This window comes from Sesamum indicum, linkage group LG2 (assembly GCF_000512975.1).
Source record: "Sesamum indicum cultivar Zhongzhi No. 13 linkage group LG2, S_indicum_v1.0, whole genome shotgun sequence".
Classification (NCBI taxonomy): domain Eukaryota; kingdom Viridiplantae; phylum Streptophyta; class Magnoliopsida; order Lamiales; family Pedaliaceae; genus Sesamum; species Sesamum indicum.
Genome location: NC_026146.1, coordinates 12,632,378 through 12,644,073, shown reverse-complemented (window position 1 = coordinate 12,644,073; position 11,696 = coordinate 12,632,378). Strand labels below are relative to the sequence as shown.

At 34.5% G+C, this 11,696-nt stretch overlaps 1 protein-coding gene across 3 annotated transcripts; it reads right to left on the bottom strand.

Moving 5' to 3' along the window:
• LOC105155985 (casein kinase II subunit beta-1-like) lies at positions 2,527–10,409 on the bottom strand. Of its 3 annotated transcripts, none has more exons than XM_011071985.2 (6): positions 10,276–10,409; positions 10,047–10,207; positions 4,915–5,136; positions 3,811–3,920; positions 3,569–3,734; positions 2,527–2,901 (listed from the first exon to the last, which is right to left on the bottom strand). In XM_011071985.2, the coding sequence occupies exons 2-6, from the start codon at positions 10,168–10,170 to the stop codon at positions 2,771–2,773; spliced, it is 753 nt and encodes a 250-aa protein (XP_011070287.1). In that variant the 5' UTR covers positions 10,171–10,207; positions 10,276–10,409; the 3' UTR covers positions 2,527–2,770. The 3 variants fall into 3 exon arrangements, with proteins under 3 accessions (XP_011070287.1, XP_011070288.1, XP_020547773.1); XM_011071986.2 differs by having other exon boundaries at positions 3,811–3,905; XM_020692114.1 differs by having other exon boundaries at positions 4,915–5,133.

The following is an 11,696-nucleotide window of genomic DNA, read 5'->3' as shown; positions in this document are numbered from 1 at the left end:
TATTTTTAAAAATTATGCTATGCTTTGTTATTAAGTGATAGCACTCTTTACGTGTCTCACTTAATTTCCGTACATCACATATTTTTGAAATTTTAAATTAATTAATTGTTTCCAACTCCCTTCATTTCTATGATTTTTCATAATTACCTTTCGGTAAAAAAAAAATCTCATGCATTTTTGATATCTCTAATATTATTTAATATCTTTGTTTGTCAATATACTTTTATAAATAAAAAATATCTATATTAATCCATTATCTCAATATATATTTTTAAATACTTTTTTACTCTACAAAAATTAATAATACAATTTATATAAATATTTTATTATAATTTTTTTTTTAAAAAATTATGCACATACATATATAAAATGTGCTACAACTACGAGCCATTCTTCAAAATAAATCTCTATCTCTCTTCCATATATATTTGTCAGAATTGAGAGGGTAAGTTATAATTTCGTGTGCGGTTGCAGTTTATCTCTTAGAATTGGAATTCAGACACGAGCAAGAATTGCAGCAAAGAAATTAGAGTATGTAGCGTTTGATCCTTTCATCACCTCAAGTAATTTGAGATAATGGCTTGATTTAAGAAGCCTCAAGCTTGTTTCTTCACTTAATTGATAATTGGTCATTTTTTTGACATCATGGTTAATGGTTTTCAAGGATTTTCGACAAAATAATTTTCATATTGAAATCATGAATAAGGATGTTATTGAATATTTGTGCCTTACAACATACAAGACTGGCAAGAAGCAAGTTTTAGAAAGAATGCAAACAACACACCTGATTATATGGCACGGTGATAAACTCCATTGAAACATACAATATTACTAACCCGAGTTAGTTGATCAAAATATTTCTTTTTGTGTGTGTGACATGATAGACTTGGCCACCCAGTAAAATAATGATGTAATGATCATTGAAAAGATTCAATGGACACTCACTAAAGAACTTGAAATTTTTTGTTGAAAGTTATTTTACAAGTTCGATTTGTTTTCTTAGAAATCTAAATACAAAACTGCCCATGACAAAATTGAATCTAGAATCTCCGATATTTCTTAAACGAATTCAAGGAGACATGCAGGCCAATGACACCATCATGTCGACCATTTAACTTTATGGTATTGATTGATGCATTAACACGTTAGTCATATGTAAGATTTTATGTTCACAGAATGTTGCACTTGCAATACTTCTAACTCACATTACTAATTTTTGAGCTCATTTTTTTGATTATCCCATTAAAAATATCAAGTCATATGATGCAGAATAATTTACTTCTAAATCCTTAAAAAATTATTGTTAATCAATTGGATAACTGTGGACCATCTAGTTTCTCATATATACACTCAAAGCGGTCTACCAAAGTCGTAAATTAATAGTAACAAGATAGCTAAACCCTTATTGATGACGTCAAGATTGCCCTCATCGACACATGGACATGTAATTTTGAATGCAACAACTTTAATCCAACTTATATCGAGCTAACCCTTATTGATGATGTCAAGATTGCCCTCATCGACACATGGACATGTAATTTTGAATGCAACAACTTTAATCCAACTTATATCGACTGCTTATCACAAACTTTCCACATTACAATTTATCTTTGAGAGAAAACTATATATTTTTATTTAGATATTTGATTGTGTGGTATAATCCCGATACCTCCTCTTTAAAGAACTAAAATAGGGTCAGGAAGGAGATTGATCATATTAAGTCATTGATTGTAAAAATTATTTATATGTATATATATACATGGTATATTACATTTTGTCATCCGAACTATATCCGTTGTTACACTTTGCCATCAAAACTTTTTTAATATCAACTTACCATCTCAACTTTGCGAAATTTGCACTTTGCCATATAAGACCATTTTTTTTATTGATTTTTCTGTCGAAAAACATCACATTTTATATATATTTGCAAAAATCACATCACATTACCCTTAAATATTACATGTACACGGTATGTGATGTTTTTTTTACAAAATACTTGATTGAAAAACAGTTATAAATGGCGAAGTGCAAAATTTCGTAAAGTTGAAATAGTAAGTTGACACAAAAGATTTAGATGCCAAAGTATAAAAAAAAAGTCATAGTTTGGATGGAAATATATATATATATATATATATATATGAATATGAAAAGATCAAGATTTAAACCAGAACAATGATAAAACCATTTCCAAATAAAAATAATATACATGTCTGCGTCATTTTCAGCTAGTGAAATTTTTTCTATGTATTACAAATAATTACATTTAAGATGATTTCTTTTCCCTACCCAAGTTTGGGCCATCTAACATTGAGCCAAATTACGTTAACCAAATATAAAAGAAACTTTCTGTAAATTTAATGAAAGATAAAAATTTGCAGAAATTAATACACTACCGGTTAAGTGTCGACATTGTTGACTTCTATTTATACATCAAATTGTTGGCTTGGGCTGGAGAAAATGTCTCAGGAAAATGCAAGAATACGCACTTAAACCAAAGTAAAAATAATAGATACAAGAAGGAAATAGGATATAAGAGAAGAACTGTATGCATTATCAAGAGAGAATATAAAGGCACCATCCAAATGACATATATGTAATTGCTTGATGTTAAGCATATTCGAATTACAAACCTACCAAGCAATTTTATCTGGGCTTTAAAAAACATATTCAACTGAAAGTTTAACTCTAGAAGAGAGTCAAAATAGCTTATATGCTTAATAAAAGAAGTTCAATTCAAGTACGTACCATTGCAGTAGCAGCGGCAGCATCATGGCTTATGGACTTTGAAACCAAATACTCGGGGAACATAGCTCTGAGAAGTCTTCTGTGGCTTTAGGTGTGCATACGTCATCAGAAACAGGTGGGGAAATGTAGTGCCGAAATAGGCACCATCGATGCCTTTATCCAGTCAAAGAAACAACCGAAGAATAGAAAATTCACGAAAGCATAGAAGTCAGAGTATGAAGCAAATTGAGTTCAGCATATTAAATAGAAATTTTGAAGTTGCAGGGATGGCAAGGAGTCTTTGATTCAAATATTAAGTTAGAAAACTATGAACAAGGCTATTACTAGCTGAGTTACACTCGGACTCAAACAAAATGACAAACAATCGATGCTGGTGCTAGATTCAATAAGCCCTATGTCCGTTTTTAGCGTGTTTATTAGCAACAAGCAAAACTGATACATGATAGAGGCAAGGTTTCCACACTTCAAGAACTGCCTGCCCGCTTATTTCTACTTCCAGATTCTTGGGTCTGCTTCACAGACCAAGACACAAGGAGAGAAGAAGCTCTTCTTTTCTTTTCTGTTTTGAAGGGAAAGAAGAAAATAAAATGTAATCAACATAGATTGAAACACAGCCAACCAAATTGATAGAAAATGGTTGTAAATTTTATCAGTTAATAAAAGACAATAGTTTCCATCCACACTGATATTGGCTCTCGCAGGCACAATTTCTCTCAGAGGACAAAGAAAGTACAAATGGAGAGAGCTAATAGTAAATTCACGGAAATCAAACAGCATCCAAACAATATACTCTATTATTTTATACTTATGTAAAGGATACTGTCCTGGAACCTGGATCGAGGAGTGTAGATATCTTCACACTTGGGACAGTATATTTTCACTGTGCCTTGACGCGGAATGTCCGATTCACCAACAGGGAGGCAAGGTTGTCCACAGCAGTAAACCCTTGGACATCTTCCAAACTCCGCATTCTTGTACTTCTCCAGCTGTAAGAGGCCAGGTGTGACAATTTGAACAGCACGATGAAATCAACAACAGTATGACTATGGTTTTTTATCTTACCATTGCAGCCAGTCCTTTAGTTGTTAATATGTAGCGGACATGTATCAGACCATACAGCATCTCAGCAGCGGATTCTACTAATTCATTCTGTTCCTCTGTAAATGAATCACCTACAAACTTCAGCTATTACAATCAACCCTAATAAAGTACAAAGATACATTTGATGACACAATCACAAAAGATGTATCAGGACATGAATTTCAACTAATAAAAGATGCCTCTCTCTACAGGATGGACCTTAACTTATATGTTAACAGAGCTCTCCGCTGTATCAATAAAGTTTAGCTTGGTCAAAATTATACCATGGCTCTAAATAATAAATAAAATAAAATTTTACAACTTGCAAGGTTTGGCCAGCACCAGCATGTTTTTCCACTTTCAGGCATGTGTTATAGGGCACTGACTAGCCTTTGTGTGAAATGAATAATCATGTTTGGTTGTGCTTTTGTTTTACGAAATCCTTCTTAAAATTAAGCCTAATCTAGTTCTTGACGGAGAAAAGGAATAAAGATTTCCCCATAGATAGGGGTCACAAATTCAACCATTGTGACTTTATGAATCAAGAGCAGGGAAAGAAACTGGTCCCCTCTCCTCCTCCACCATGTTCTTCTTTTTCTTTGTTTCTTCTCTCCCCATTGCCACCATTGCCCCTTTATCTTCCTCCCACTGCTACACTGCCTTTTCTTCTTGTCCCTTCCTCTTTCCTTCTACTGCAATTCCTTTTTTATCTTCTTCCCCTCCCATGCCCCATTTCTTCTAGTCCTCCTTTCACTCCCAGCTGTGATGAGGAGATGAAACACAAAATACTATTTCCAGGACAATCAGATCCATCATTGCTGCACTCCACCATCCCAAAACCATCTCCAATGAACAAACATACCACCAACATCACCCAATCAAGAGGATGACGATGGTGAAAAGGATAGGAAGAAAGGATGACAGTGGACAGAAAGACATGTATTAAAAGAATGACAAACTAAAATACAAAATACTTTTAGCTGTCAGATCGGAATAGATTATCTTGATAACATTATTTTGTGCACACATATAGTAGATGAAATTTTCAAAAACAACAGTAATAATTCATTAAGGAGATGAACATACCAAGTGAAGATTCAACATCCAGGATTAAATCCAGCGCATAGTCATAATATGGTATTTGACCGCTCAATCCACACAAATTGAAATCATCCTGGATGTAGTCATCATCAACCTCGCAAAAAAACTCGTTCCCACGCAGATTGCAAAACCATGAAATCCAACATGTGTCGTCGTCATCGGACCCACTAACATCTGACTCCTCGGTGTCTGTTTCCGATTCCTCTGCTATCCACATATATAAATAATTCAGAAATAACATTAAGAAACTAATAATCTAGGTCCAGGAAACACGATGAGCATAAACAAAGCACAAGACGTCCAACATATCCCTATTTTCACTTATCCATGCAGAAATGAAATAGAAGATACATGTTCACATACACTAGTAATACTTTAGGGAGACAAAAGTTAATCCTTCCCCCAAGTGCAAGAAAGTAGTGTGAATGACGTGCATATGGGGCTATGATTACTGAACTAGCCAATATAAGCGTTTTCATGTTAAGGCCACATGCCTGACTTACTGATCCCCAAAAATAAAAATAAAAATAGAAACATTACTGTATCAGGAGCTTAGCACTCAAGATCAACAGCCAACACATGAACCTCATTACCGCTAACAATATACAACAATTAAATAAATTCCACCTATAGAACGATTTTACAAAAATCTGTTTTCCCATCTTTCTCTTGGCTCAATGTCAATCCATGGTTTTGGACAACAAATAAACAACCACATGCTCCAACAAATTTCAAGTGTATTAAGCCATGAAACAAGGGAAATGCCTTCCATTTCATAGAGTCAGCAAATGATCAAACATACTCCTTTGCATGACTGCTATACACAGCCTCTCCAGCTACAAACGAGACTTTGTACTTCAAAGGAAGATGGACTCATAAAAATCCTCATATTACTAATTCTGAGGACAAGCTATCCCTGGTGAGTCATCGCTGGTTTACAAATAGACAAAAATAGATTGAGATATTCGGAATAGTGCCCTTTCTTCCCCTATGTCTATGTGAACAGAGAAAAAGAAAACGAAGATTTACATCGATGAGACAAATGCACAAAAGGCTAAGCTATGTTATCCTTATTTAGTGTGAGGATATAACGTTCACCTATATAAAATTACATAAGTTGATAACAGTGGAAATCTCTCCAAAATCAATTCGTATAGATATCACAAGAATCACTTAGATATTATTGTGATTTTATAATTATTTGGAGAATCAATTCATGATTTTCAACATCATAAACAAACCAATCCAAAGCCTCTACACATGTGTTTCAATTTGCTCGTATCTTGTCTTTTCTCTTCTGCCTAAAGACATCAAGCTAATAAAAGATAAAATTGACCAAGAAAACAAGCATTAGAGTTGGTCTAAAATTGCAAACAGTACATTTTCATAACTGAAAACGCACTGCACCAGAAACATTGAACAAAATTTTTATAACAGAGGAAACAATAATAGAAGAAAACATGTAAAAGAATCATATATTTTAACTTATTACTCTGCTGACATAAGAGTTTTAATCAATGAAATATGCATTATTTTTCCTCTTATAAATACAAAAAGGAAAAATCAGGAAATAGAAGGCATAAACCAAGAGAGGAGAGGACAACATCTTCCTTTAGAAGATTGTTTTCCTCCTCGTGAGACTGATTAGAGGGAAGCATGGACCATTGTCAAAGATGATGGAGAATGAGCCCACAACTGCAATGAGAACAAAAGGGAAGAAACACCAAAGATAGCAAAAAATAATCTCATTCCTTTAATTTAATCTAATTCCCTTCGGACAACAAGGCAGTAATCAAGTGGCATCAGCCTCCTGCGACTCTCTTTCAAAGAGAAAAGTCACATATACAGCTGAGGAATTAAAAATTAATGGTTCATAGTCCATCAAGAAAGATAGATATATGAATAAGAAACAAAAGAGAAGTGAAAAAAACAAAGACAACAAACTGATGCAGAGTTATTAAAACACATAGACATTAAATAATGTAAAATACAAGCAAATAAAAAGCAAAAAATGGGGATGGGTGAAATTTTCTCTTATTCTGTTGTGCTGATTTCTGAAAATATCTATCTGATGGCAGGTTCCTGTCATACACTCATTTCCCTTTTGTCTATTTAAACGTGAATGACTCTGGAACTCATTTGGAATTAAGTATATGTACAGTATGTATCAATGAATCCAAAGTGACAATTCGAACCAGCAATAAGAGGAACTATGAACACAAAGACTATTCCGTGTGTGCCATCTTATCTAGACCAATACAAACCGATTTGCCTCATCAAACTTCCTCTTGAACAAGAGTGTACCAAGGTCTAAGGAAAGACTGTAACAGATAACCTGAGTTACTTATCATTAAGAGACCAAAAGTGTTTCCTGTCCAGTGTTTGTTTAGCTATCTAAATATATGACCTGCATCTGAGATAATGCGCTCTTATTGCAATATATTTAGCATGTAAAGAAAGCACTTCGTAGTTTGTTCACAACCATCAAACCAAAATATTTCATAATATACGGTGTGCATTTGTCCATCCAAAAGAAGCCTCTGTGTGCACTAAGAAAATTTACAAATTGCAAGCTCGACCCAAGTGGAAATCCTGAGTCCTAAGGCCTGAAGTCCAACAGAGAGGAAAAAGATCAGAGGGAAGATCCAAGCAGAAACAATTTGGAGACCTGTGACCTCGACGCAGACTTGAGACTTCTGAAACTCAAGAAGAACACAAGTCTAGGCTGAAAATTGAAGGTCAGACAGCCACAACTGGACAGCTGATTTTGAGGGGCATTTGTTAATCAGCCAAAAATGGGCAAGGCCAAATATCCCATATTGGATAGGAAAGACAAAATTACATAGCATAAATCAATGGGGAGTCCATAAATCATAGACCCTTAAGCTTTTGCACAAAGAAAGGTGAGACCAGCTAAACCCATTTTGGGAGAATAAGCCCACTTCTACAAGGAAGCCCATTCTAAAGATTTGCTTAAGCTCTCTCCCATTTCAAATAGATCAACTCATCCCGGCAACATATACATGTATGTTGGTGGGGGGAGGGAGGTTCATTGCATTAATATATTCGGAATTTTGTTACTTTTGAAAAAATGAGTTAATATATAAACCAAGTAAAGTTAATACCCAATCCGAATTCAAGTTCTTGTACAACTAAAGGAAAATTATCAATTTGTTATATTTGCATGTAATACACATACCTTTAGATCATACAAACTTACCAACCCATACACACTCTTCAGGCACACACACTCACACGGACATACTTGTATCCTACCCATACCAGCATACCCAGTATTTGTTTCATATATCATATTGCTGTAGCTATATCCACATCCGTACATCATAACCTCCCTTTCACAAGTGCTGACAAGTAGCCTCCCTTTCATAAGACAATTAGTTTCTGTATAAAAAAGCCTTCACTAAAATATATGATGTGAATGACTAAGATCCTTGTCCAATATTTTATCACGAATCAGTTAGATAATGACGCATTAAACTCCTGCCTAAAGCTCCATGCTAATTAATAACAAGAGTTCAAGCACTGACTGGTGTATTGTTTTTGTCTTCTTATCTATACTTATGCATCACAGTTTCATCAATTATTAGTGACCCTTAGCATAGAACTTCTACTTCGTACACTCCACTTTCTAGCCACCTAGTTCTGAAAGCACCCGAGTCTAGATCTTTTTCTCTCATATGTCCAGCTTATCCACTCATTTCTTATCAACAAAGCAGCAATTTTATGTTTCATACTCCAGTCCAAAACCACACATCAAATCCAACAAAGCACAATATAGAATCAAGAAATTTATGGTATACCCATTAGGTTCTCAAAGGATCCTAAATAGCAAATAGGAAACAAAAGGAGATATTTAGGAAAAGCTCCTATCAGAGTTTTATCGGAAACAAGAAAAAGATGGAGAATCAGCTGGCAAAAAAACCAAGGCAGAAATTAAATTCATACATGACTATCATTTCTGTTAATTTAGAAAATATCTAAAACTTCATCATTTTTCTCTTATTTGTATGACTAATGAAAAAGAAAAGTGAATTAGTCTCTCCTCTTTTCTTTTACATTGTGCTTTCCCCATTCAGTACAGCACCCAAATGAAGCTTCAGAAGTTGACTTAATCTAAAAGCCGATTGTAGGCCCACAAAATCTTGCAACTGTCAATCAAAGGACATTATTACAACAAGCTTTCGCCTAAGTTTTTTGTTCCTTTCCAGTTATGCAGAAGATGAAAAGGTGGCTACACACTTGGTCTTCCTTCCCACGCTCACGTACCCCCATATTTCACATTTCCCAGCTAAATAAAAGGATAGGCGCAGCTCCATACTCCAGAACTTCTAGTAAAGATAACTACACGTGGCCACATTGTGCTGGAATCAGGGCCATTCTAGATCATAGTTTGGTCCAAAAGACCTACCACCCTATTACAACTTCTTGTCAAATTTCAACAATCCGGAGGTCAACAACACTTGGTAGAATTGTTATGAGCTCAGCAGATATACCCTAACTTCGGCCCTTGAGCACAAGGAATACTTCAAGAGGGTATAAGTTAGAAAACATACTAGGAAAGAACACATTTATTTGTTGACTGCAAGGATAGACACACTTCTATTAGTAGTTCACAACTTCATTAGTCCGGTAGCAACTTTAGTGATACATATCTGGCCAATTGGTTGGGTTGTTACAATTAGATACAACTAATTCAATCCATGTCAACACCTTCAATTCCAGCGACTGAATCAAATAAAAGACTTCTCAAGTCATGAAATTGGTATTCACGTTTTTGCTACAAATGTTGTTTCTTCCTCTAGTTCTCTCTCCTAAATGTAAAGTGTAAACACTTATAATTTACCTCCAAAATTGATTCTTCAACCTAAACCCTCTAGTAATTCTTGATTTTCTCTTCCGCAGCTAAAAAGAGTCATAACATACCAGTTACTCAAACACTTACAACCCAATTGCTAAACACTTTCACTTATCCAACATTTATCATAACCAGTACACCTCATAGAATTACCAATTCAAAGCCAAGTGAATTAATTCTGGAACCAGATAGCGCGAGCTCACATTGTATATGTTTAAAAGCTGAAAGGGAGTTAACGCACCATCAGAACACTTGCTGATATTATGAGGGTTAGGGACGGAAGGGAAAGCGTCCTTGGATTTGAAGGGATGGGCATCCTTGTCTAGAGTTTCCTGAATTCTCTTCAGATTCGACACGTGTCCCATCTCCCCTTTGCTCCACCTCGTTCTTCCTCCTCTTTCTCTGCAAATAATAACAACAATTCAATGCGTACATATACGTATATCAGTTGTGAGAAATTCGAATTTTACCCTGAAAAACTGATCTGAGAAAGAGTGGCAATAGCTGCAATTAGGGCTTTTGGTGGGGATGAAGAGGAGAGAAGGTTATCCCATTCTTTCTCGGTTCTCTCTCTCGTTTTTGTGCTTCACTTTTGTGTCTGTATATGTGTATATAGTAATGTACTGCGCTTAAATAATTATAACTACAGTTATTATTAACTGTGCATGGCATGAAAAGATATCTTTTTTAATTAAAAATAATCTTATATTCACTATCACCTAAAATAAAATTTAATTTTAATAATAAAATATCAAATAATAATTTTAAAATTATCACTAAAAATAAATATTTAGCGACAAGTTTTGATCTTTTACATAAAGTTGGAGACAATTCAACTGCAATACAATATAATATTGTCACTGTATATAGTGACAACAATTATGTTGCCATTGTATATGCATCACTAATCCTTGCTAATAATATTTTTATAAATAATAATTACCATTATAACTATAAATTTTATTATTGTGGTAAATAAAAATTATTGTAACTAAAAATATAATAAGTGACAATATTAAAATCATTAATTCTTTTTAAAGACTAATTATTTTCCTTTTTTCTTTTTTAGTGTGTTGGATGTGGATTAAGTTTTATTTAAATTAACTAATTAGATACTAATTTTGTTTACCTTGTCTTTTTACAATTAGAATTTTAAATTAATATTTGTGTTAGTCATTATATAAGAGTTGCGTAAAAATCTATCTTAATTTTCTGTAACGTTAATATGTAAGAAGTTCATTTTGATTTTTTAGTAATCATACATAATAAATAAAATAATTATAAGTTGAAGATGGCTCTTCAAAACTCTCTCTCTTCTCTTATACACACTGCATATACTAGAATCCATGCAAACTCAATGAATGATCCTAACGCTAATGATGATACAGGTGTCACGATCATCAGACAGGCGGAGGAGGAAGCAGATGGTACAGATGGGGGAGGGATTAGGCTTGCGTGAGAAGGTGCTCGCGACATTCAACTTTACAGAGTTTGTGTCGTTGGTTTCGTATGTCCTTAACAATGCCGATGTTGATACTATTACGATGCTTAATAGTCTAAAGATACAGATGGAGGCAAAATTTGGAATGGGTAAGGGGGATAGATAGTAGAGTATGTTGGGGTTAGTGCCTGCCCTAGCATTGGTTTACACTGTGTGTAAAGGCTTAGCAAAACCCAATGTTGCTATGGATTCTGGATTCTTGAAACATGTTAGCTAATGTATCTCTGAGTTCCTGCTAGAGCTCGAAGGCACTGCCCGATGTTGCTCACGTCGAATAGGAAGGACGAAGAGGAAGTTATACTAGTTGTTGCCCTCTTCTCAACAATCAGTGCACGTGGCAAACCCTATAGTGCAAAACCCTATCGATAAGTTTCATGAAGGTAGCCAAGA